The 27,426-nt window shown below is 46.3% G+C and overlaps 1 protein-coding gene across 1 annotated transcript; it reads left to right on the forward strand.

The window, feature by feature from the left end:
* The first annotated feature begins 383 nt into the window (after positions 1–383).
* LOC144490154 (porphobilinogen deaminase-like) lies at positions 384–27,347 on the forward strand. Its single transcript, XM_078207962.1, has 10 exons — positions 384–429; positions 3,229–3,291; positions 9,692–9,764; positions 13,047–13,096; positions 17,912–17,967; positions 18,676–18,753; positions 22,098–22,175; positions 22,304–22,379; positions 26,273–26,386; positions 27,199–27,347. Exons 3-10 carry the CDS (start codon positions 9,725–9,727, stop codon positions 27,244–27,246), a joined length of 540 nt encoding a protein of 179 aa, XP_078064088.1. The 5' UTR covers positions 384–429; positions 3,229–3,291; positions 9,692–9,724; the 3' UTR covers positions 27,247–27,347.
* Positions 27,348–27,426: the final 79 nt, after the last annotated feature.

Here is a 27,426-nt window from a genome sequence, read left to right on the forward strand (position 1 = left end):
CAAGTAAGGCTTACATTCACATTGTAATGTAGTTACTGTGAAATTCCCTGAGTCGCCACAGACCGCCGCCTATTCGGGTCAATGCACTTAACCAGCAGAACTGGCTGAGGCAGCTTGTAAGTAGATAAGCATTTGAAAGAGGAAGGTACGAGGCTAAGGGCAGAGAGAACTGCACAATGGGGCAGTTTGTCATGATGGGTTGAATGGCCACTTCCTGTGCTGCAAGTGCCTGTTGTTTTTGAGATTTAACCAGTGGGTAACTTCTGGATTAGTTATTTTATAGTCAGACATGACGGACAACTTGTATGTGATCAGATGCCACAGATGGAAATTGGGATGAATATACCGTTGATGTGATCAGGCTGTTAATTAAAGGATGAATATTGGGTAAAATGAAAGGAAAATTCCCCTCCCGCCTTCTCCATACAGGTGTGATTTTTTTACTTGTTCCTCAGCTAATATCTGTTTAATATCTGATCTGAAAGATCTTGAGTGCCTCCTGTAATGCAGCACTCCCTCAGCACTGAGCCAAGGCACTAGCCTGGATTGTGTGCTCCAGTATGTCAGAGAGTTTAAACCTGCGTCCTCTGGCTCCGAGCAGAGTGTGTGACCATTTCAAACTGATACCCAGTAAGTTCAGGAAAAACCTCCCCCTTGGGATAAATAGCCAGAGTGACTCTCAATGGGCAGTGTAGTTATTCAAGCAACAGTGTGGTCGTGGGAAGCAGAATCACAGAATACTACAGTGCTGAAGAGGCCCTTCAGCCCATCGAGTCTGCACCGACGCATGAAAGGTCCTGATCTGCCCACCCAATCCCTCTTGCCAGCACTTGGCCCATAGTCTTGAATGTTATGATGTGCCAAGTGCTCATCCAGATACTTCTTAAAGGATATGAGGCATCCCGCCTCCAGCACCCTCCCAGGCAGCGCATTCCAGACCCTCACCACCCTCTGAGTAAAAAAGCTTTTCCTCAAATTTCCCTCTAAACCTCCCACCCCTCACTTGTGTCTCCTCATAACTGACCCTTCAACTAAGGGGAACAGCTGCTCCCTGTCCACCCTGTCTATGTCCCTCATAATCATAGAAATCATAGAAACCCTACAGTGCAGAAGGAGGCCATTCGGCCCATCGAGTCTGCACCGACCACAATCCCACCCCACATATTTACCCGCTAATCCCTCTAACCTACGCATCCCAGGACTCTAAGGGGCAATTTTTAACCTGGCCAATCAACCTAACCCGCACATCTTTGGACTGTGGGAGGAAACCGGAGCACCCGGAGGAAACCCACGCAGACACGAGGAGAATGTGCAAACTCCACACAGACAGTGACCCGAGCCGGGAATCGAACACCTCAATCAGGTCGCCCCTCAGTCTTCTCTGCTCCAGAGAAAACGACCCAAGCCTATCCAACCTCTCTTCATAACTTAAATGCTCCATCCCAGGCAGCATCCTGGTGAATCTCCTCTGCACCCCCTCCAGTGCAATCACATCCTTCCTATAATGTGGCCACCAGAACTGCACACAGTGCTCCAGCTGTGGCCTCACCAAAGTTCTGTACAACTCCATCATGACCTCTCTGCGTTTGTAATCTATACCCCGATTGATAAAGGCGAATGTGCCATATGCCTTTTTCACCACCCTATTAACCTGCCTTTCCACCTTCAGAGATCTATGGACAAACACGCCAAGGTTCCTTTGTTCTTCGGAACTTCCCAGTGTCAGACCTGTCATAGTTTACTTCCTTGTCAAATTACTCCTTCCAAAGTGCATCACCTCACACTTTTCAGAGTTAAATTCCATCTGCAACTTATCCGTCCATTTGACCATCTCGTCTATATCTTCCTGTAGTCCAAGACACTCAACCTCACTGTTAACCACCCGGCCAATTTTTGTGTCATCGGCAAACTTACTGATCCCACCCCCCACATAGTCATCTATGTCATTTATATAAATAACGAACAATAGGGGGCCCAGCACGGATCCCTGTGATACGCCACTGCTCACTGGCCTCCAGTTACTAAAGCAACCGTCTATCACCACCCTCTGTCTCCTCCCGTTCAACCAATTTTGAATCCACCTTGTCAGATCACCCTGTATCCCATGTGCATTAGCCTTCTTAATAATTCTCCCATGTGGGACTTTGTCAAAGGCTTTGCTGAAATCCATGTAAACGACATCAACCGCATTAACCTCATCCAGACACTTGGTTACATGCTCAAAACATTCAATCAAATTTGTTAGGCATGACCTCCCTCTGACAAAACCATGATCAAACCTTGCCTGTCCAAATGGAGATAGACTCTCTCTTTCAGAATCTTCTCCAGTAGTTTCCCAACCACAGACATGAGACTCACAGGTCTATAGTTTCCTGGCTTATCTCTACAACCTTTCTTAAAGAGTGGGATCACATTACCTGTTCTCCAGTCCTCTGACACCTCCCCAGTGAGAAGTTTAACAACACCAGGTTAAAGTCCAACAGGTTTATTTGGTAGCAAAAGCCACACAAGCTTTCGGAGCTCCAAGCCCCTTCTTCAGGTGAGTGGGAATTCTGTTCACAAACAGGGCATATAAAGACACAGACTCAATTTACATGAATAATGGTTGGAATGCGAATACTTACAGCTAATCAAGTCTTTAAGATACAAACAACGTGAGTGGAGAGAGCATCAAGACAGGCTAAAAAGATGTGTATTGTCTCCAGACGAGACAGCCTTGATTAGCGACACACTTTAGATTGGTAACAGGGTCATTCACGTGTCAGCTTGGTAACTGCAATGGTGGAAGATTTCCGAGTCTGAGTTTTAATCCACAGTCTCTCAATTTTACTGCTAACATGAGTGCAATCCTGTTCCCAGGAACCTCACTGCATATATAATCCGAGGAATTACTGAGGAGTTTGAATAGAAACATAGAAAAAGTACAGCACAAAACAGTCCCTTCAGCTCCACAAGTTGTGCTGAACATATCCCTACCTTGGCCTACCTATAAACCTCCATCCTATTAATAGAAACATAGAAAAACTACATGCCCCACCCCCCCATTCAGAAATATATTTGAGATTCAGAATGTTCAGCATTTGCCTTTAAAAATTCATGTTTTTAATATTGGCTAACCACAGTATGAACATCCACTTCACAGCTGCATGATCTGAAATCACACCCTTAGATATTGGGTCATTTTGGTTGTCAGTAAGTTTGTCATTTCTGTCACATTATCTCTTCTAGAACTCTGCTGCTCACAATGAGAGTTCTTCTAGAATCATTCGAGTTGGAACAAGAAAGAGTCAGGTCAGTTGATGCTTTTTTTTTCGTTTCTGAAAGATTCCCCAGAAATCTGAAGATATATTGAATTCTGCATATGTTTTGTATTTTTAAAAGGCAAAAAATACTTTGATTTCCTTGAAGGTTAAGACATCTTATTTCAAAGCTGGTTTGAATGGACTGAGCGCTGTGTACCTTCAGTAATTCATTGTAATCAGTATGAGCAGTGTGTGAGGGAATGCTGGACTGTTCCCAGGTAACCTGTCATAGAAACTAGAAGCAGGAAGAGGCCATTCGGCCCTTCAAGCCTGCTCCGCCATTCATTTTGATCATGGCTAATCAACAAATTCAATATCCTGATCCCTCCCCTTCCCACCATATCCCTTGATCCCTTTAGCCCCAAGAGCTATATCTAATTTCTTCTTTAAATCAGACAGTGATTTGACCTCAACTGCATTCTGTGAGAGTGAATTCCACACATTCACCACCCTCTGGGTGAAGAAATTTCTCCTCGCCTCAGTCCTAAAAGATTTCCCCCTTATCCTCAATCTATGACCCCTTAGTTCTGGACTGCCTCACCTTTGGGAACATTCTTTCTGAATCTACCCTGTCTAATCCTGTTAGAATTTTGAGTTTCTGTGAGATCCCCTCTCACTTTTCTAAACTCCAGTGAATATAATCCTAACTGAGTTAATCTCTCCTCGTGTGACAGACCTGCCATCAAAGGAATCAGCCTGGTAAACCTTCGCTGTCTTCCCTCTATAGCAAGGAACATCCTTCCTCAGATAAGGACACCAGAACTGCACACAATATTCCAGGTGTGGCCTCACCAACGCCCTGTACATGATCAGTGTGCGAAGGGGTGCTGGCCTGTTGCTGGGCAGCCTCAGACTTATCCATATCTGCAGAATTTTGTCGGTTTGAGCTGAGTCACTGCGGAGGGCACTGTGGGAGGGGGAATCGCTTGATTAAACGAAAGGGAGGGGCAGGTGGACCGTCCAGATAAGTGCCTTTGTTCTGAGAATTCTCCAACAGATTACTTCACAATAATGATCAAGTGAGTTTCAATTTCAGCAAAAATGTTGACTGCCCCATAACAACCACTTTAACTTTGTTCTGTCTAGTACCAGGCACATGCTTCTCTCACTGAAGCATGTCGCTACAGCATGCAGTTAAGGAGGCAAATAGTTGTTGGCTCTTGTAATGAAGACCAACCATATGTCTTGGTGCAGCTATACAGGGTCTTGGTGAGACCCTGGAGTATTGTGTGCAATTTTGATCTCCTTACTTAAGAAAATATATACTTGCCATAGCAGGGGTGCAGCAAAGGTTCACCAGACTGATTCCTGGGAGGGCAGGATTGCCATATGAGGAGAGATTGGGTCGACTGGGCCTATATGCACCTCCCAGAGGTGCATATCTGCGCTGGGTGTGTCGAGCTGCGGCTCCTAAGGGACCGAGTTAGGGAACTGGAGCTGCAGCTCGAGGACATCCGTCTGGTCAGGGAAAGCGAGGAGGTGATAGATAGGAGTTATAGGCAGGTGGTCACACCGGGGCCACAAGAAGGGTCACAGTCAGGAAAGGGAAAAGTCAGGTGGTTCAGAGTATCCCAGTGGTTGTGCCCCTTAAGAATAAGTACTCTTGTTTGAGTACTGTTGGGGGGGACAGCCCACCTGGTGGAAGCAGCAGTGGTCGTGCCTCCTGTGTGGAGTCCAGCCCTGTAGCAAAAAAAGGTAAAGAAAGGAGGAGGAAGGCGGTGGTGATCGGGGACTCCACAGTGAGGGGGTCAGACAGGCGTTTCTGTGGAGGAAGTCGGGAAACGCGGATGGTGGTTTGCCTCCCTGGAGCCGGGATCAGAGATGTTTCCGACAGGGTCCAAGAAATCCTTAAGTGGGAGGGAGAGGAGCCAGAGGTCGTGGTGCATACTGGTACTGCCGACATAGGCAGGAAAGGGGAAGGGGTTATGAAAAGAGAATATAGGGAGTTAGGTAGGGAGTTAAGTAAAAGGAACGCTAAGGTAGTAATCTCAGGATTGCTACCTGTGCCATGAGACAGTGAGGGAAGGAACGGAATAAGGTGGAGGATAAATGCGTGGCTGAGGGACTGGAGCAGGGGTCAGGGATTCAGGTTCCTGGATCATTGGGACCTCTTTAGGGGCAGGTGTGACCTGTACAAAAACGACGGGTTTCACTTAAATCCCAGGGGGACCAATATCCTGGCGGGAAGGTTTGCTAAGGCTACTGGGGACGGTTTAAACTAGAATGGTTGGGGGGTGGGAATCAAAATGTGGTGACTGGGAGAGAGGAGGTTAGAGTAAAAATAAGGGGCTGGTCGGCAGTGTGAGGGGGAGGATACGCAGGTGAAGGGGAGCTCTCAGACCGAAGGGTTGAGGTGTGTTTATTTTAACACAAGGAGTATAGTGAACAGAATGGATGAGCTTAGAGCGTGGATCGCTGCTTGGAAGTGTGATGTGGTGGCCATTACAGAGACTTGGTTATCTCAGGGACAGGACTGGGTACTTCAAGTGCCGGGTTTCAGGAGGGACAGGGAAGGAGGCAAAAGAGGTGGGGGAGTGACACTGTTGATCAGGGATAGTGTCACAGCTGTAGAAAAGATGGATGCCACGGAAGGATTGTCTACAGAATCTCTGTGGGTGGAGGTTAGGAACAGGAAGGGGTCGGTAACTTTACTGGGTGTTTCCTATAGGCCGCCAAATAGTAGCAGGGATGTGGAGGAGCAGATTGGGAAGCAGATTCTGGAGAGATGTGATAATAGAGTGGTCGTGATGGGAGATTTTAATTTCCCAAATATCGATTGGAATATCCCTAGGGTAAGGGGTTTAGATGGAGAGGAGTTTGTTAGGTGTGTTCAGGAGAGCTTCCTGACACAGTATGTGGATAAGCCTACAAGAGGAGAGGCTGTGCTGGATTTGATATTAGGGAATGAACCCGGGCAGGTGTCAGATCCATCAATGGGAGAGCATTTTGGGGATAGTGATCATAACTCTATCTCCTTTACATTAGCTTTGGAGAGAGATAGGATCAGCCGAGCTAGGAAAGTGTTTATCTGGAGTAAGGGCAACTATGATGCTATTAGGCAGGAAATCAGAGGCATAAATTGGAAGGAGGTTTTCTCAGGGAAATGTACGGAAGAAATGAGGCAAATTTTCAAGGAAAATTTGTCTGGAGCTCTGCACAGCAATGTTCTGGTACGACAGGGGAGTTATGGTAGGTTACAGGAACCATGGTGCACGAAAACTGTAACAGATTTAGTCAGGAAGAAAAGAAAAGCCTACAAAAGGTTCAGGGAGCTAGGTAATGTTAGAAATCTAGAAGAGTATACGACTAGTAGGAAGGAACTAAAGAGGGAAATTAGAAGAGCCAGGAGGGGACATGAGAAGGCCTTGGCAGACAGGATAAAGGAAAACCCCAAGGCATTCTACAAGTATGTGAAGAGCAAGAGGATAAGATGTGAAGGAGTAGGACCTGTCAAATGTGACGGTGGGAAAGTCTGTATTGAACCGGTTGAAATAGCAGAGGTACTCAATGAATACTTCGTATTCACAGTGGAAAAGGATCTTGGTAGTTGCAGTGCAGACTTGCAGTGGACTGAGAAGATTGAGCATGTGGGCATTAGGAAAGAGGATGTGTTGGAGCTGTTGAAAAGCATCAAGTTAGATAAATCGTCGGGACCGGGTGGGATGTACCCCAGGTTACTGTGGGAGGCAAGGGAAGAGATTGCTGATACCTCTGGCGATGATCTTGGCGTCGTCAATGGAGACGGGAGAGGTTCCGGAGGATTGGAGGATGGCGGATGTGGTTCCGTTATTCAAGAAAGGGAGAAGAGATAGCCCAGGAAATTATAGACCGGTGAGTCTAACCTCAGTGGTAGGTAAGTTGATGGAGAAGATCCTGAGAGGCAGGATTTATGAACATTTGGAAAGGAATAGTATGATCAGAAATAGCCAGCACGGCTTTGTCCGAGGCAGATCATGCCTTACGAGTCTGATTGAGTTTTTTGAAGATGTGACTAGACACTTGGATGGGGGAAGAGCGGTAGATGTGGTTTATATGGATTTCAGTAAGGCGTTTGATAAGGTGCCCCATGCAAGGCTTATGGAGAAAGTGAAGGGGCATGGGATACAAGGGGACGTTGCTTTGTGGATTCAGAACTGGCTTGCCCACAGAAGGCAAAGAGTGGTTGTAGATGGGTCTTTTTCAGAGTGGAGGTCGGTCACCAGTGGGATGCCCCAGGGATCTGTTCTGGGACCCTTGCTCTTTGTGATCTTTATAAATGTCCTGGATGAGGAAGTGGAAGGATGGGTTGGCAAGTTTGCTGGTGACACAAAGGTTAGTGGTGTTGTGGATAGTGTAGAGGGATGTCAGCAGTTGCAACGAGACATAGATAAAATGCAAGACTGGGCGGAGAAGTGGCAGATGGACTTCAACCCAGATAAGTGTGTGGTGGTTCATTTTGGCAGGTTGAATAGGATGGAAGAATATAATAAGGATAAGACGCTTGGCAGTGTGGAAGAACAGAGGGATCTTGGGGTCCGGGTTCATAGGACGCTCAAAGCGGCGTCGCAGGTAGAGGCTGTGGTTAAGAAGGCGTATGGAATACTGGCCTTCATCAATAGAGGAATTGAGTTTAGAAATCGGGAGATAATGCTGCAGCTGTATAGGACCCTGGTCAGACCCCACCTGGAGTACTGTGCCCAGCTCTGGTCGTCTCATTACAGAAAGGATGTGGGAGCCATAGAACGGGTGCAGAGGAGATTTACGAGGATGTTGCTGGGATTAAGTGGTATGCCTTATGAGGATAGGTTGAGAGAGCTAGGTCTATTCTCCTTGGAGAGGCGAAGGATGAGAGGTGACCTGATAGAGGTGTATAAGATGTTGGGAGGTATTGATAGAGTGGATTCTCAGAGGCTTCTACCCAGGGCTGAAATGGTTGTCACGAGAGGCCACAGGTTTAGGGTGCTGGGGAGTAGGTATAGAGGAGATGTTAGGGGTAAGTTTTTCACTCGGAGGGTGGTGGGTGCGTGGAATCGGCTGCCGGTAGTGGTGGTGGAAGCGGATTCGATAGGGTCTTTTAAGAGACTTTTGGATAGGTTCGTGGAGGTTAGTAAGATAGAGGGTTATAGATGAGCCTAGAAGGTAAGGAAATTGTTCGGCGCAGCTTGTGGGCTGAAGGGCCTGTTTGTGCTGTAGCTTTTCTGTGTTCTATGTTCACTGGAGTTTAGAAGAATAAGGGGATCTCAATGAAATGTATAAAATTCTGACGAGGCTGGACAGACAGGATGCAGGAATATGGGTTCCTCTGGCTGGGAGGTCTAGAACAAGGGGTCCCAGTCTCGGGATACTGAGGGGTAGGCCATCTGGAACTGAGATGAAGAGAAATTTCTTCACTCGGAGTGTGATGAACCTGTGGAATTGTCGATGACATAATGCTGTGGAGGCCAAATCACAATGTATTTAAGGAAGAAATAGATACATTTCTAGATACAGAATTGTTCTGGTGTAGAAGGAGGCCATTTGGCCCATCGTGTCTGCACTGGCTCTCCAAACTCAGTGCCATTTCCCTGCCTTTTCCCCATACCCCTGCACATTGTTTCTATTCAAGTAATTATCCAATGCCCTCTTGAATGCCTCGATTGAACCTGCCTCCACCACCCTCCCAGGCAGTGCATTCCAGACCCAAACCACTCGCTCCGAGAGGGTTTCTCACAGCACATTTGCTGCTTTTGCAAATCACTTTAAATCTGTGCCCTCTCATTCTTGCTCCTTGCACAAGCAGAGACGGTTTCTCCCCCTCTACTCTGTTCAGTCCTCATGATTTTGAACATCTCTATCATATCTCCTCTTAGCCTTCTTCCCAATCTATCCTCATAACTGAAGTTTCTCATCCCTGGAACCATTTTTGTAAACCGCTTCTGCACTCTCTCTCCAATGCGGTAACATCCTTCCTATCGTGTGGTGCTCAGAACTGTGCACAGTATTCCAGCTGAGGTCTGTTTTGCACAAGTTCACACATCCTCCTTGTTCTGGTACTCTATGCCCTTATTAATAAAGCTCAGGATACTATGTGTTTTCTTAACAGTTCTCTCCACTTGTCTTACCACCTTGAATGACTTCTGCACAATACACCCAGGTTCCTCTGCTCCTGCACCCCTTAACAATTTTACCCCTTGCTTTTTATTGTGTTTCCATGTTCTTCCTACCAAAATGACACAAAAGTCATTGAGAAGTATGGGGAGAGCATCAGATTATGCATTGAGATAGAGGACCAGCCATGATTATATTGAATGGTAGAGCAGGCTCGATGGGCTGAATGGCCAGCTCCTGCTCCTATGTTTAACAGTTACTTTAACCTTACTTGATCTGCTGCACACACTGAAATCTGGTCAATCTTGTTTGATTCCTCGCAGCTTGCTCGAACTCAGACTGGCTGTGTGACAGACATGCTGAAAGAGCTTTATCCAACTGCACAACTTGAAATCGGTAAGTCCGGGTTTGGTGGGGGGGGCGGGGGGTGGAGTGAACCGAATTATCCAGCCACGTGGAGAGAATACACATGGCACAATTCTAAAAGGGAGTAGGCATCTCAACTGTGAAGGAAGATCAGAGATTGTAATATTGCAGAGGAGACATTTAGAGGTGGTTCTTATTGGGTTATTTTCTAAACACACAACACACAGCAATGGAGCAGGAGTATGTCATCCAACACCCCCAACCTGTTCCTCTGTTCAATGAGTCGATCCATGCTCCAGGTTTTGCACTGCGTCCTTGATACACGTGCCTGTTGGAGAGAGTTAGATTTCCCAATGTGTGTAAATGTGCTTCCTCATGTCCCTTCCGAAGGGCTTAATTCAGTTTCCTTATTCTGAACTCCCCCACAGGAAGAAATGGTTTGTCTCTATCTATCTTATCAAATAATTTTATCATTAGACTTGCCTCGATAGGATCTTCCTGTAAGATTCAAAATTCATTAGACTAATTGATAGATTATTAATCCAGAAACTCAGCTAATGTTCTGAGGACCCGGGTTCGAATCCCGCCACGGCAGATGGTGGAATTTGAATTCAATAAAAACAATCTGGAATTGAAAATCTACTGATGACCGTGAGTCATAGTTATAGAGGTTTACAGCATGGAAACAGCCCCTTCGGCCCAACTTGTCCATGCCGTCCAGTTTTTACCATTAAGCTAGTCCCAATTGCCCGCATTTGGAAACCATTGTCGATTGTCAGAAAAACCCATCTGGTTCACTCATGTCCTTTTAGGGAAGGAAATCTGCCATCCTTACCCGGTCTGGCCTACATGTGATTCCAGAGCCACAGCAATGTGGTTGACTCTCAACTGCCTTCAGGCACCTAGAGATGGGCAATAAATGCTGGCCAGCCAGTGATGCCCATGTCCCATGAATGAATAAAAATAATTCAAAAGAATATAAACCAGATTTAGGCAACATGGCTTCCTAAGTGAATCCATTAAGTTCTGGGATCATATGTGTGAATATTTGTGGTTTCCCCTTCCAATGCCAGAGTTCTAGAACATAAGGAAATGGATTTGAGCTTGGATAATTAAAGGAAGATAAGACATGATTCTACCGCTGAGTGGTAAATGTGCAGAATGGTCACCACAGGGGGTAGAATGCAAGTGGACGGTGTTACAACATATAAGAGGCTATTTGATGACGCTTTGACAGATTGGGCTATTAGAGGACACGAGGTAAAACTGGATGCGTGTGTGTGACCTGGCCTTCAGTCCGATGGATGGAAGTGGACGTTTCTGGTCCAGTACAGCTTGAGAACAGGACTGGGGAGGGAATCTAGTGATGGATGGCCCTGGTTTTCTCTGTTTCTGGGATTGGCTGGAGTTTTCCTGCTTTGACTTCGCAAATCAGAGAGATTTTCCATTCAAGTTAGGCCGAGTTTTGTCCTTGGGATGGGGGTGGTGGCAGGTTCGAGGATTAACCGGCATGGTGGGGTTTGCAGGGAGTTTTGGGAGGTTGACCAGGAAGTATGTGGGAAGTGACATTTTGTATCCAAACAGAATGGACGTGAGCCCAATGGGCAGTTCTTCCTCGTTCAGTTTGCAGATACTGCGTTTATCAATGTATTGTGCCCCCCCCCACCAAGTTTAATTATATTATTCATTTGTGGGACATGGGCATCGCTGGCTGGTCAGCATTTATTGCCCATCCCTAGTTTTGAGTTTGATTTGATTTATTATTGTCACATGTATAAACATACAGTGAAAAGTATTGTTTCTTGCGCGCTATACAGACAAAACATACCATTCATAGAGAAGGAAAGGAGAGAGTGCAGAATGTAGTGTTACATTCATAGCTAGGGTGTAGAGAAAGATCAACTTAATGCAAGGTAGGTCCATTCAAAAGTCTGACAGCAGCAGGGAAGAAGCTGTTCTTGAGTCGATTGGTACGTGACCTCAGACTTTTGTATCTTTTTCCCGAAGGAAGAAGGTGGAAGAGAGAATGTCCAGGATGCGTAGGGTCCATAATTATGTTGGCTACTTTGCCGAGGCATCGGGAAGTGTAGACAGAGTCAATGGATGGGAGGCTGGTTTGCGTGATGGACTGGGCTACATTCATGACCTTTTGTAGTTTCTTGCAGTCTTGGGCAGAGCAGGAGCCATACCAAGCTGTGATACAACCAGAAAGAATGCTTTCTATGGTGTATCTGTAAAAGTTGGTGAGGGTCGTAGCTGACATGCCAAATTTCCTTAGTCTTCTGAGAAAGTAGAGGCATTGGTGGGCTTTCTTAACTATAGTGTCAGCATGGGGGAACCAGGACAGGTTGTTAGTGATCTGGACACCTAAAAACTTGAAGCTCTCGACTCTTTCTACTTCGTCCCCCTGATGTAGACAGGGGCATGTTCTCCTTTACGCTTCCTGAAGTCAATGACAATCTCCTCCGTTTTGTTGACATTGAGGGAGAGATTATTGTTGCCGCGCCAGTTCACCAGATTCTCTATCTCATTCCTGTGCTCTGTCTCGTCATTGTTTGAAATCCGACCCACTATGGTGGTGTCGTCAGCAAACTTGAAAATTGAATTGGAGGGGAATTTGGCTGCACAGTCATAGGTGTATAAGGAGTATAGTAGGGGGCTGAGAACACAGACTTGTGGGGCACCGGTGTTGAGGATTATCGTGGAGGAGGTGTTGTTGCCTATCCTTACTGATGGTGGTCTGTGAGTTAGGAAGTTCAGGATCCAGTTGCAGAGGGAGGTGCCGAGGCCCAGGCCACGGATTTTGGAGATGAGTTTCGTGCCCTTGAGAAGGTGGTGGTGAGCTGCCTTCTTGAATCGCTGCAGTCCACGTACTGTGGGTTGACCCACAGTGCCGTTAGGGAGGGAATTCCAGGATTTTGACCCAGCGATTGCGAAGGAACGGTGATATATCTCCAGGTCAGGATAGTGAGTGGCTTGGAGGGGAACTTGCAGGTGGTGGTGTTCCCATGTATCTGCTGCCCTTGTCCTTCTAGATGGAAGTGGTCGTGGGTTTGGACGGTGCTGTCTAAGGATCTTTGGTGAATTGCTGCAATGCATCTTGTAGATAGTACACACTGCTGCTACTGAGAGTGGATGTTTGTGGATGTGGTGCCAATCAAGCAGGGCTGCTTTGTCCTGGATGGTGTCGAGCTTCTTGAGTGTTATGGAGCTGCACCCATCCAGGCAAGTGAGGAGTATTCCATCACACTCCTGACTTGTGCCTCGTAGATGGTGGATACGTTGTTTTAATGCTGTTTTCTATCACTGCAGTTGCTATGACAACCACCGGGGACAAAATTCTGGATACAGCTCTCTCAAAGGTACCTATTATTTTCTCTTTTGGTTTGCCATTTTCTACATTGCATTACAAGTGCTGGACAGTGGTCCAAGCCAGAGAATTGTCCTTGAATTGAGACCTTTAAATGGAACAGTATAGATGGAGCTTTACTCTATTAACCCCGTGCTGTACCTGTCCTGGGAGTGTTTGATGGGACAGTGTAGAGAACATAACATAAGAAATAGGAGCAGGAGTCGGCCATCTAGCCCCTCGAGCCTGCCCCACCATTCAATAAGATCATGGCTGATCTGATAGTGGGTTCAGTTCCACTTACCCGCCCGCGCCCCATAACCCTTAATTCCCTTATTGATCAGAAATCTATCTACCTGTGACTTCAACATATTTAACGAGGTAGCCTCCACTGCTTCAGTGGGCAGAAAATTCCAGAGATTCACTACCCTCTGAGAGAAGAAGTTCCTCCTCAACTCTGTTCTAAACTGATTCCCCCTTATTTTGAGGCTGTGTCCTCTAGTTCTTGTTTCCTTTCTAAGTGGAAAGAATCTCTCTGCCTCTACCCTATCCAGCCCCTTCATTATCTTATATGTCTCTATAAGATCTCCCCTCAGCCTTCTAAACTCTGAGCACAGGCCCAATCTACTCAATCTCTCCTCATAAGCTAACCCCCTCATCTCAGGTATCAACCTGGTGAACCTACTCTGTACTCCCTCCAAGGTCAATACATCCTTCTGCTAATAAGGACACCAAAATTGCACACAGTACTCCAGTTGCGGCCTCACCAGTACCTTGTACAATTGCAGCAAGACTTCCCTGCTTTTATACGCCATCTCCTTCGCGATAAAGGCCAACATTCCATTTGCTGCCTTGATTACCTGCTGCACCTGCAAACTGAGTTTTTGCGATTCATGCACAAGGACCCCCAGGTCCCTCTGCACAGTAGCATGTTGTAATTTTTTGCCATTTAAATAATAGTCCATTTTACTATTATTCCTTCCAAAGTGGATAACCTCACACTTGTCAACGTTATACTCCATCTGCCAGATCCTCGCCCACTCACTTAGCCTATCCAAATCTCTCTGCAGACTTTCCACATCCTCCACGCATTTCGCTTTCCCACTCATCTTTGTATCATCCGCAAACTTTGTTACCCTACACTCAGTCCCCTCCTCCAGATCGTCTATGTATATGGTAAACAGTTGAGGCTCCAGCACCGATCCCTGCGGCACGCCACTAGTCACCAACTGCCAATCAGAAAAGCACCCAGTTATTCCAACTCTCTGCTTCCTGTTAGATAGCCAATCCTCAATCCACGCTAACACTTTACCCCCAACTCCGTGTACCCTAATCTTCTGCAGCAACCTTTTGTGAGGCACCTTATCGAACACCTTCTGGAAATCCAAAAACACCACATCCACCAGTTCCCCTCTGTCAACCGCACTCGTTACATCTTCATGAAAATCCAGTAAATTTGTCAAACACGACTTTCCCTTCATGAATCCATGCTGCGTCTGCTTGATCGAACCATTTTTTTCCAGGTGTCCTGCTATTTCTTCTTTATTGATGGATTCCAGCAATTTCCCAACTACAGACGTTAAGCTAACCGGCCTGTAGTTACCCGCCTTTTGTCTACCTCCTTTTTTAAACAGTGGCGTCACATTAGCTGTTTTCCAATCAGCCGGCACTTCCCCAGAGTCCAGCGAATTTTGATAAATTACAACCAACGCATCCGCTATTACTTCTGCCATTTCTTTCAGTACCCTGGGATGCATTCCATCCGGGCCCGGGGACTTGTCTACCTTGAGTCCCATTAGCCTACCAAGCACTACCTCTTTAGTAACAGTAATCGTTTTAAGGACCTCACCCCCTACAGTCCCATGACCATCAATTTTCGGTAAGCTATTTGTGTCCTCTACCGTGAAGACCGACACAAAAAACTTGTTTAAGGCCTCAGCCATTTCTTCGTTTCCCATTATTAAATCCCCCTTCTGGTCTTCTAAGGGTCCAACATTTACTTTAGCTACTCTTTTCCTTTTTATATATTTGTAAAAACTTTTACTATCAGGTTTTATATTTGGTGCTAGTTTAGTTTCATAATCTATCTTTCCTTTCTTTATCGCTTTCTTAGTAGTTCTTTGTTGTTTTTTAAAGCTTTCCCAATCTTCCAATCCCCCACTAGTTTTGGCCACTCTGTACGCATCGGTTTTTAATTTAATACTTTCCTTTATTTCCTTAGTTATCCACGGCTTGTTATCCCTTTACTTACATTCCTTCTTTATCACAGGAATATGTTTTTGCTGAGTACTGAGAAATATCTCCTTAAAAATCCGCCACTTATTGCTCAGCTGTCCTACCAACTAGTCTGCGCCCCCAGTCTACATTAGCCAATTCTGTCCTCATCCTATTGTACTCCCCTCTGTTCAAGCAGAGGACACTGGTTTGGGACCCTACTTTCTCTCCCTCCATTTGTATTAGAAATTCAACCATATTGTGATCACTCATTCCAAGAGGATCCCTCACAAGAAGATCATTAATTTTACCTGTCTCATTGCACAGGACCAGATCCAAGATAGCTTGCTCCCTCGTAGGTTCTGTAACATACTGTTCGAGGAAACTATCCCGACAGCATTCTAAGAACTCTTCCTCAAGTCCACCGTGTCTGACTTGAGTCAGCCAATCAATATGCAGGTTAAAATCCCCCATGATTATTGCTGTTCTGTTTTTGCACGCATCCATTATTCGCTTGTTTATAGCCCGACCCACCTCAAAGTTGTTATTTGGGGGCCTATAGACCACGCCCACCAGTGACTTTCTCCCCTTACTATTCCTTATCTCCACCCACAACGATTCCACATTCTGCTCCTTAGAGCCTATATCGTCTCTCACTACCGCCCTGATGTTATCTTTAATTAACAGAGCTACCCCACCTCCTTTTCCTTCCTGTCTATCCTTCCGAAATGTCTGATACCCCTGGATATTCAGTTCCCAGTCCTGGTCACCTTGCAACCACGTTTCTGTAATGGCCACTAGATCTTACCCATTTGTACTGATTTGTGCCATCAACTCATTCACTTTGTTTCGAATGCTACGTGCATTCAGGTAAAGTGTCTTTATGCTAGCCTTTATATGGACCCGATTTGTTAGTGCATTCTTTTGATTGCACGCTCTGTCCCTCCCTGTCGCAAACTGGTTATCCTTCCCCAGACCATCTCCTCGCACTGCGTTGACCACCTCCCTTCTTGTGTTTGTCAGCTTTTTTACTCTGCCTGAGCCCTTGACTCCTTTAACTAGATGAATGTCCTCATCATTAATCTGCACTCGTACCCTCTCCTTTACCTTTGATTTTGTAATTCCCCATACCCCTGAACCCCCCCCGCCGACCCCCACTATTTAGTTTAAAGCCCTATTTACAGCCCTGGTTATACGATTCGCCAGGACTCTGGTCCCAGCACGATTCAGACAAAGACCATCCCATCTGAACAGGTCCCATCTTCCCCAATACTGGTGCCGATGTCCCATGAATTCAAACCCATTCCTCCCACACCAATCTTTGAGCCACGCATTTACCTCCTTAATCTTATTGACTCTCCGCCAATTCGCTTTGGCTCAGGTAGTAATCCAGAGATTACTAGAGGGTGTAGAGGGAGCTTTACTCTGTATCTAACCCTGTGCTGTTCCTATCCGAGGAGTGTTTGATGGGACAGTTTGGAGGGAGCTTTACTCTCTATCTAACCTCGTGCTGTACCTGTCCTGGGAGTGTTTGATGGGGACAGTGTAGAGGGAGCTTTACACTCTATCTAACCCCGTGCTGTATCTGTCCTGGGTGTTTGATGGGGACAGTGTAGAGGGAGCTTTACTCTGTATCTAACCCCGTGCTGTACCTGTCCTGGGAGTGTTTGATGGGGACAGTGTAGAGGGAGCTTTACTCTGTATCTAACCCCGTGTTGTACCTGTCCTGGGAGTGTTTGATGGGGGACAGTGTAGAGGGAGCTTTACTCTGTATCTAACCCCGTGTTGTACCTGTCCTGGGAGTGTTTGATGGGGGACAGTGTAGAGGGAGTTTTACTCTGTATCTAACCCCGTGTTGTACCTGATGCAAGAATGTTTGATGATGAAACATTTTGCTTTTAATTTGTTCATTTTGTAACACAGCAAAATGTGGGAAGTACAATATTTTACCATTAGCTTATCACTTTGGTAACAAAAAGGCATAAAAATATATTTCTATTTTTAAATAATATTTTCTATTTTTAAATAATGTTGTTTTCCTCTGTGGCTGCTTACAATAGCTGGAGGGAGGATGGTTAGAGGGAGTCTTGTGGCCTCTCCCAGTAGTTTTTGCCGCTGTCTGCGCCACGTGTCGCTGTTGTATAGAACAAAGAACAATACAGCACAGGAACAGGCCCTTCGGCCCTCCAAGCCTGCGCCGCTCATGTGCCCAACTAGACCATTCATTTGTATCCCTCTATTCCCAGTCTGTTCATGTGGTTATCTAGATAAGTCTTAAACGTTCCCAGCGTGTCCGCCTCAATCGCCTTGCCTGGCAGCGCATTCCAGGCCCCCACCACCCTCTGTGTAAAATACATCCCCCTGACATCTGTGTTGAACCTTGCCCCCCTCACCTTGAACCTGTGACCCCTTGTGTTCTTCACCTCTGACCTGGGAAAAAGCTTCCCACTGTTCACCCTATCTTTGTCCTTCATAATTTTATACACCTCTATTAGGTCGCCCCTCATCCTCTGTCTAGTATAGTGTATGAGGGGAGACTGTGTGTGGAAATGTTTGTAACAGGTTGGAAGCACTGACATTATCTAACGCTAGTTTGAATATTTGTCTCTATCAGATTGGAGAGAAAAGCCTGTTCACAAAGGAGCTGGAGACTGCATTGGAGAAAAATGAGTATGAATTTTTGGCTGTTCATTTACCTGTCATTCACTCAGCAACTTGCCCTTGGAAATCCTGTTTGAAACAATATCTCTTTGCTATTTAATATGATTGTTAGTCAGACAGAGGAAAGAGAGTACAACACCTCTCCAAACCTTAGCTCCCATAGCACCTCACTGACTGTAGTCATCATAGGAAATACAGCCACATTGCGCAGAGCAAGATCCACAAACAGCAATGTGGTCATGAACACACCAACTATTTGTGCTGTTAAGGGATAAATATTGGCCGGGACACTGTGAATTCCTCTGCCCTTTGAAGCAGCACCGTGGCATCTTGCAGACCCACCTGAGAGAGCAGATGAAACCTTTGCAATTACCTCTTCCGGAAGCCAGCAGCTCCGTCGATGGACTGCGGTTTGGCTCATCACCACCTTCTCGGGGGAAACTGGGGATGGGCAACAAGTGCCGGCCTTGCAGAGATATCCACCCCCCATGAAAGAAAAGACTCTCCCTCAGTATTGCCCAAGAATGTCTGGATTATGTACTCAATTCTTTAGAGTGGGAGGGAAGATACCTCCTGATTTACTTAACATCTTTCTTTTCAACCTCAGTGTGTTACCCTGTTCGCCTGGGTAAAGGGGTGTATTTGTTGAAAATGTCATTGATTCTGTAGTGTTATCTGTTATCTGCTGGCATCACACCTACTGTTCCTCTGATGCAGAGTCGACCTAGTAGTTCACTCTCTGAAGGACCTGCCAACAACACTCCCCCCAGGATTTACAATCGGAGCCATCTGCAAGTGAGTGTTATCAGCTTTGCTCTGTATCTAACCCCATGCTGTACCTGTCCTGGGAGTGTTTGATGGGGGACAGTGTAGAGGGAGCTTTACTCTGTATCTAACCCCGTGCTGTACCTGTCCTGGGAGTGTTTGATGGGGATAGTGTAGAGGGAGCTTTACTCTGTATCTAACCCCGTGCTGTACCTGTCCTGGGAGTGTTTGATGGGGGACAGTGTAGAGGGAGCTTTACTCTGTATCTAACCCCGTGCTGTACCTGTCCTGGGAGTGTTTGATGGGGGACAGTGTCGAGGGAGCTTTACTCTGCATCTAACCCTGTGCTGTACCTGTCCTGGGAGTGTTTGATGGGGACAGTATAGAGGGAGCTTTACTCTCTATCTAACCCCGTGCTGTACCTGTCCTGGGAGTGTTTGATGGGGACAGTATAGAGGGAGCTTTACTCTGTATCTAACCCCGTGCTGTACCTGTCCTGGGAGTGTTTGATGGGGACAGTATAGAGGGAGCTTTACTCTGTATCTAACCCCGTGCTGTCCCTGTCCTGGGAGTGTTTGATGGGGACAGTGTACAACGAACAAAGAAAATTACTGCACAGGAACAGGCACTTCAGCCCTCCAAGTCTGCACCAACCGTGTTGCCCAACTAAACTAAAACCCCCTATTCTTCTGGGGACCATATCCCTCTATTCCCATCCTATTCATGTATTTGTCAAGATGCCCCTTAAAAGTCACTATCGTACCTGCTTCCACTACCTCCCCCGGCAACGAGTTCCAGGCACCCACTATGTGTAAAAAGAAATCTGCCTTGTACATCTCCTTTAAACCTTGCCCCTCGCGCCTTAAACCTGTGCCCCCTAGTAATTGACTCTTCCACCTAGGAAAAAGCTTCTGACTATCCACTCTGTCCATGCCTCTCATAATCTTGTAGACTCCTATCAGGTCGTCCCTCAACCTCCGTCGTTCCAGTGAGAACAAACCAAGTTTCTCCGACCTCTCCTCGTAGCTAATGCCCTAACATCCTGGTAAATCTTTTCTGTACCCTCTCCAAAGCCTCCACATCCTTCTGGTAGTGTGGCGACCAGAATTGAACACTAGATTCCAAGTGCGGTCTAACTAAGGTTCTATAAAGCTGCAACGTAACTTGCCAATTTTTAAACTCAGTGCCCCGGCCGATGAAGGCAAGCATGCCGTATGCCTTCTTGACTACCTTCTCCACCTGCATTGCCACTTTCAGTGACCTGTGTACCTGTACACCCAGATCCCTTTGCCCATAAATACTCTTGAGTGTTCTGCCATTTATTGTATATTTCCTATCTGTATTCGACTTTCCAAAATGTATTACCTCACATTTGTCCGGATTAAACTCCATCTGCCATCTCTCCTCCCAAGTCTCCAACTGATCTATATCCTGCTGTATCCTCTGATCGTCCTCATCACTATCTGCAAATCCAACAACCTTTGTGCTCTCCGCAAACTTACTAATCAATCCAGTTACATTTTCCTCCAAATCATTTTTATATATATATTACAAACAGCAAAGGTCCCAGCACTGATCCCTGAGGAATGCCACTTGTCACAGCCCTCCATTCAGAAACACACCCTTCCACTGCTACCCTCCGTCTTCTTTGACCGAGCCAGTTTTATACCCACCTTGCCAGCTCACCTCTGATCCCATGCGACTTCACCTTCTGCATCAGTCTGCCATGAGGGACCTTCTCAAAGGCCTTACAGAAGTCCATGTAGACAACATCCACTGCCCTACCCTCATCAATCATTTTCATCACTTCCTCGAAAAACTCGATCAAGTTCGTGAGACACGACCTCCCCTTCACAAAACTATGTTGCCTTTCACTAATACGTCCACTTATTTCCAAGTGGGAATAAATCCTGTCTCGAAGAATCCTCTCCAATAATTTTCCTACCACTGACGTAAGGCTCACCGGCCTGCAATTACCTGGATTATTCTTGCTACCCTTCTTAAACAAAGGAACAACATTGTCTATTCTCCAATCCTCTGGGACCTTCCCTGTAAGAAGTCTCACAACACCAGGTTAAAGTCCAACAGGTTTATCTGGTAGCAAACGCCACAAGCTTTCGGAGCGCTGCTCCTTCGTCAAGTGAGTGGCCACTCACCTGACAAAGGAGCAGCGCTCCGAAAACTAGTAGCGTTTGCTACCAAATAAACCTGTTGGTCTTTAACCTGGTGTTGTGAGACTTCTTACTGTGTTTACTCCAGTCCAATGCCGGCATCTCCACATCATGACCTCCCCGTCGCCAGTGAGGATACAAAGATTTCTCTCAAGGCCCCAGCAATTTCCTCCCTTGCCTCTCTCAGTATTTTGGGGTATATCCCATCAGGCCCTGGGGACTTGTCTACCTTAATGTTGCTCAAGAACCCCAATACCACCACCTTTTTGATTTCAACATGGCTCAAACTATCTACACATTCTTTCCCAGATTCATCATCCACCAAGTCCTTCTCTTTGGTGAATACTGACGCAAAGTACTCATTTAATACCTCGCCATTTCCTCTGGCTCCACGCATAGATTCCCTCCCCTGTCCTTGAGTTGACCAACCCTCTCCCTGGCTACCCTCCTGCTCTTTACATATGTATAAAAAGCCTTGGGATTTTCCTTAATCCTGCTGGCCAATGCTTTTTTGTGACCCCTTTTAGCCCTCCTTACTCCTTTCTTAAGTTTCTTTCTACTTTCCTTACATTCCACACTTGCTTTGTGTGTTCCCAGTCTCCTAGCTTTGACAAATTCTTCCTTTTCCTCTTTGAATAGGCTCACAATATCTCTCGTCATCCAAGGTTCCCAAAACTTGTAGAGGGAGCTTTACTCTGTATCCAACCCCGTGCTGTCCCTGTCCTGGGAGTGTTTGATGGGGACAGTGCAGAGGGAGCTTTACTCTGTATCTAACCCCGTGCTGTACCTGTCCTGGGAGTGTTTGATGGGGACAGTGTAGAGGGAGCTTTACTCTGTATCTAACCCCGTGCTGTACCTGTCCTGGGAGTGTTTGATGGGGACAGTGTAGAGGGAGCTTTACTCTGTATCTAACCATCTCCCCCAGTTTATACATCTGTTGTAATGATACCAAAGCTATGTGGGCACTTTACAACAGTTAATCGTTGCCAACTCCCCTTCCCAATTCTATGTAGACAAATTGTTCCCTTTTTGCTGCCTCTTCTCCCTGCCTTCTCATTGCTTTCTCATCCTGTGTAGTGGGGACTAGTTCTTTCTGATGCTGGGGGATATTCCCCAAGCACTGCAATTAGTTTTCATTGCAAGTCAACAGCTTGCCAATGCAGAGGTGAGCTCTGATTTATAATCTCATCTGTCCTATTACAGGCGTGAAATTCCCTTTGATGCTGTTGTTCTGCATCCGAGCCACGCAGGAAAGTCCCTGGAAACACTACCAGAGAGAAGGTAATTGTGTGGAGAGATGGTTCTGTCAGAAAGTAAAGTTGCCTCGCGTGTTGGGTTGTTATCTGAGATTTTTAAATCAGGAACGATTTTTAGTGCAATTTTCTTGTCTCTTTTTCATCCCTTTACAGTGTCGTGGGAACTAGTTCTTTACGACGAGCGGCGCAGCTCAGAAGGAGATTTCCTCATCTGGAATTCAAGGATATTGTATCTTTTTATTCTTCAAAGCCACTCTGAATTGTACATCAGGGAAATCCATAGCACTGGGTGTCAGCTTTCTGCAAAAGTTGTTAATATGGTCCTGTTCCCCTCTCCTATCTGCGTGCACTTTGCCATTTGAAAAACAATAATATCAAAGTTATTAATGGATTATCATATAGAAATAAAGTTTAAAGTTTAGTTATTAGTCACAAGTAGGCTTACATGAACACTGCAATTAAGTTACTGTGAGAATCCCCTAGTCACCACACTCTGGTACCTGTTCGGGTACACTGAGGGAGAATTTAGCATGGCCAATGCACCTAACCAGGCTGTGGGAGGAAACTGGAGCACCCGGAAGAAACCCACGCAGACACGGGGAGAACGTGCGAACTTCACACAGACAGTGACCCCAGCTGGGAATCGAACCCAGGTCCCTGGCGCTGTGAGACAGCAGTGCTAACCACTGTGCCGCCGCAGTGTTTACAGCTCAGAAACAAGCCACTTGGCTCACCCAGTCTATGCTGTTGTTTATATTCCACGCACAGTTCCTCTCGGTTTGTCAGCCCATCTTTCTCTGTTTCTCCTTCACGTACTGCTTTAGTTTCCTTGTGAAAATATCTGAGCTATTTGCTCAACCACTTCTCTTTATTTCCCTATTGGATTCTCTCAGAAACAGAACTCTCTCTCTCTCTCCGCTGTCCTGTTTATTTGACTAATGCCCAGAATGAGCGGGTTGTCTTATGAGGAAAGGTTGGAGAGGTTAAGTTTGTATTCACTAGAGTTTAGAAGAGTAAGAGATGACTTGATTGAAACCTTTAGTATCTTGTTGAGTATTGCCAGGGTGGATGTGGAGAGGATATTTCCTCAGCTGGAAAAATCTGGAGCTAAGGGTCACAGCTTAAAAATAAGGGATCGCTCATTTCAGACAGATGAGAGATTTTTCTGAGGGTTGTGTGTCTTTGGAACTCTTAAACATAGAACATAGAAAGCCACAGCACAAACAGGCCCTTCGGCCCACAAGTTGCGCCGATCACATCCCCACCTCTAGGCCTATCTATAGCCCTCAATCCCATTAAATCCCATGTACTCATCCAGAAGTCTCTTAAAAGACCCCAACGAGTTTGCCTCCACCACCACCGACGTCAGCCGATTCCACTCACCCACCACCCTCTGAGTGAAAAACTTACCCCTGACATCCCCCCTGTACCTACCCCCCAGCACCTTAAACCTGTGTCCTCTCGTAGCAACCATTTCAGCCCTTGGAAATAGCCTCTGAGAGTCCACCCTATCCAGACCCCTCAACATCTTGTAAACCTCTATCAGGTCACCTCTCATCCTTCGTCTCTCCAGGGAGAAGAGACCAAGCTCCCTCAACCTATCCTCATAAGGCATGCCCCCCAATCCAGGCAACATCCTTGTAAATCTCCTCTGCACCCTTTCAATGGCTTCAACATCTTTCCTGTAATGAGGTGACCAGAACTGCGCGCAGTACTCCAAGTGGGGTCTAACCAGGGTCCTATAAAGCTGCAGCATTATCTCCCGACTCCTAAACTCAATCCCTCGATTAATGAAGGCTAGTACGCCATACGCCTTCTTGACCGCATCCTCCACCTGCGAGGCCGATTTAAGAGTCCTATGGACCCGGACCCCAAGGTCCTTCTGATCCTCTACACTGCTAAGAATGGTACCCTTCATTTTATACTGCTGCTCCATCCCATTGGATCTGCCAAAATGGATCACTACACACTTATCCGGGTTGAAGTCCATCTGCCACTTCTCCGCCCAGTCTTGCATTCTATCTATGTCTCGCTGCAACTTCTGACATCCCTCCAAACTATCCACAACACCACCTACCTTGGTGTCGTCAGCAAACTTACCAACCCATCCCTCCACTTCCTCATCCAGGTCATTTATGAAAATGACAAACAGCAAGGGTCCCAGAACAGATCCCTGGGGCACTCCACTGGTCACTGACCTCCATGCAGAGAAAGACCCCTCCACAGCCACTCTCTGCCTTCTGCAGGCAAGCCAGTTCTGGATCCACAAGGCAACAGCCCCTTGGATCCCATGCCCTCTCACTTTCTCAAGAAGTCTTGCATGGGGGACCTTATCGAACGCTTTGCTGAAGTCCATATAGACCACATCCACCGCTCTTCCTTCGTCAATGTGCTTGGTCACATTTTCAAAGAACTCAACCAGGCTCGTAAGGCACGACCTGCCCCTGACAAAGCCGTGCTGACTACTTTTGATCATACTAAACTTCTCTAGATGATCATAAATCCTGTCTCTCAGGATCCTCTCCATCAACTTACCAACCACTGAGGTTAGACTCACCGGTCGGTAATTTCCCGGGCTGTCCCTGTTCCCTTTCTTGAATATAGGGACCACATCCGCAATCCTCCAATCCTCCGGAACCTCTCCCGTCTCCATCGACGATGCAAAGATCATCGCCAAAGGCTCCGCAATCTCCTCCCTCGCCTCCCACAGTAACCTGGGGTACATCCCATCCGGTCCCGGCGACTTACCAACCTTGATGCCATTCAATAGTTCCAACACATCCTCTTTCTTTATGTCCTAAAAAGGCAATGGAAACAGAATCTTTGAATATTTTTAAAGGCAGAGCTAGGTAAATTCTTGATTAACAAGAGGGTGAAAGGTTATTGGGCGTAGGCAAGAATGTGGAGTTGAGGTTGCAGTCAGATCAGCCATGATATTGATTGGGAGAGCAGGCTGAGGGGAGGTGATGGCCTAGTGGCATTATCGCTAGCCTGTTAATCCAGAAACTCAGCAAATATTCTGGGGACCCGGGTTCGAATCCCACCACGGCAGATGGTGGAATTTGAATTCAATTTTTAAAAGAAAAATCTGGAATTAAGAATCGACTGTCAATTGTCAGAAAAACCCATCTGGTTCACTAATGTCCTTTAGGGACGGAAATCTGCCGTCCTTACCCGGTCTGGCCTACATGTGACTCCAGAGCCACAGCTCTCAACTGCCCTCCAAGGGCAACTAGGGATGGGCAATAAATGCTGGCCAGCCAGCAACGCCCATGTCCCCACGAATGAATAAAATAGGCTCCAGGGGCCGAGTGGCCTACTCCAACCCATTCACCATTCTCGGAAACGAGGTTTTTCTCTCCCTGTTGGCCCAACCCATTCGCCATTTCAAAGATCTCGGAAGAAAAACATTCCAACCAGTTCAATGCTTTCCGAAAGCTCCTTAAATCTTTTTTGCATTTTCTCCAGAGCTTCTATGTCTTTTTTAATAAGATAGAGGTCAGATCGGTGCTGAGTACTCAACACAACCTCACTACATCAGCAATTAACTTAGCAATTCAAAAACTACCGTTAAATCTTGTTAATTAGCTATACAAGGTCTTAATGTGACTAATGTTGTTGTTTGGGATGAGTGGAGTACAATGGATCAGCCTGGGACCTCTGGGTTGAGCACAGTCTGAGAGTTTAGCAACACTCTCAGCACAGTAACCAGCTCCACAGTGCAGAGTTCTCCGTTCTGTACCTACACAGGACTGCGGCTGGGATAATGTGGAGGGAGCCAGTGACCTTGTCTTGAATTGAAAAGTGAGGCACTGTTTGCTGTTGGATTTTGTTGAATGTTGATCATGTTTGGAGTGGATCCCGGTTGATATGTTCATCAGACTGTGTTCTTGTTTAATACGGCAGCTAAAGTGAGTTGCTTCCTGAAGCACCTGCTTCACCTTTTGTGGCTGATGATGTCAGCTGGGGTACATTGCTGGTGACTGTTTATAAACCTTGGTTTGAAGTGAGGTTGGGACGGGTATTCGTGCTGCTGACTGGATTATGTCAGGAGAACAGCCGCAGCAGAATTGTAGTTTTATTACTGATCCCCGTCTGTTCCTTTAACGGTTTTGATAACAGCGAGGCAATTTGAACACCAGACTAAAGAAGCTTGATGAGAAAGGTGATTACAGCGCCATTGTACTGGCAGCAGCTGGCCTGCGGAGAATGGGATGGGAGAATCGAATCAGTCAGGTATGGCTTTTAATGACCTGTAACCTGAAAACAAACCGATAAAGCTGCGGGAAATCAAACTTCATTTCTTAATAGCAAAATAATACTGGAAATCTGAAAAGAAAAATTGCTGGAAATACTCAGCAGGCCTGCCAGCATCTGTGGAGAGAGGAACAGAGTTAAGGTTTCAAGTACATGACTTTTTCCTGCTTCTAAGCCAGTGGCCTTCTCTGTAGCATCGTGGATATTATTCACTTGGTGTTAATCACTCAGTAACACAGTCCATCTTGTCTTGGACCAGATTACCTCCCCAGTCTGAAACACGCTAAGGTGAAGTATAATTCATAAACAGTAACCAAGCATCGCTTTGTCACAGACAAGGGATGCAGGCTACTGAACTGTAAATCCAGGCGGGTCAGATAAGATTCTTCATGCAGAGAGATTGAGACATGATCCAGATTCTCGATAGAGCAGTGGAATCATTTGTCAAACTGCTGCATGCTTCAGTGGGTGAATTATAGGGTTAGGTTCTAGTTGGGGTTCTTGAGTTATCTTATTGAGCAGCCAGTTCTTCCCCCGCCCACTTGCCTTCGCTGCGTAAGGGCAGTTTCATTCTCGGATTGTTAGCCTTTCCACTTCTTGGTGACGGAGTAAAGATTAGTGTCTGATTGTGATGCTGGAGCGATGCTTGCCGTTTGGAGAGGTGTTGCTCAGCAGCTTCTGGTATCAATGTGTCATTTTCTGTTTAGCGGGACGTTGGAAAATGAGATGCTTGTTAAATTGCCAGAATGCTGCTGTTTGCACGAAGCTGAAGGAATGTTTTTTTCTTGCAGATTCTAGAGCCTGAAGATTGTATGTATGCAGTGGGCCAGGTAATGTGAATTCTACAAACTGCTGCACAATTAGTGATTGAAATGTCCCAGCACACCCTACAGCCATGGTGCAAATTCTCATCATCTACCTGTACACATCACGGTGGGTAATTCAAGCCGAGAGTCCAGATTGCTGGATTCTACACAGCAATTCCACCTGCATCTGGGGAGAGAAAAATCAGGTGGTTT

Source organism: Mustelus asterias, unplaced genomic scaffold (assembly GCF_964213995.1).
Source record: "Mustelus asterias unplaced genomic scaffold, sMusAst1.hap1.1 HAP1_SCAFFOLD_2950, whole genome shotgun sequence".
Taxonomy (NCBI): Eukaryota; Metazoa; Chordata; class Chondrichthyes; order Carcharhiniformes; family Triakidae; genus Mustelus; species Mustelus asterias.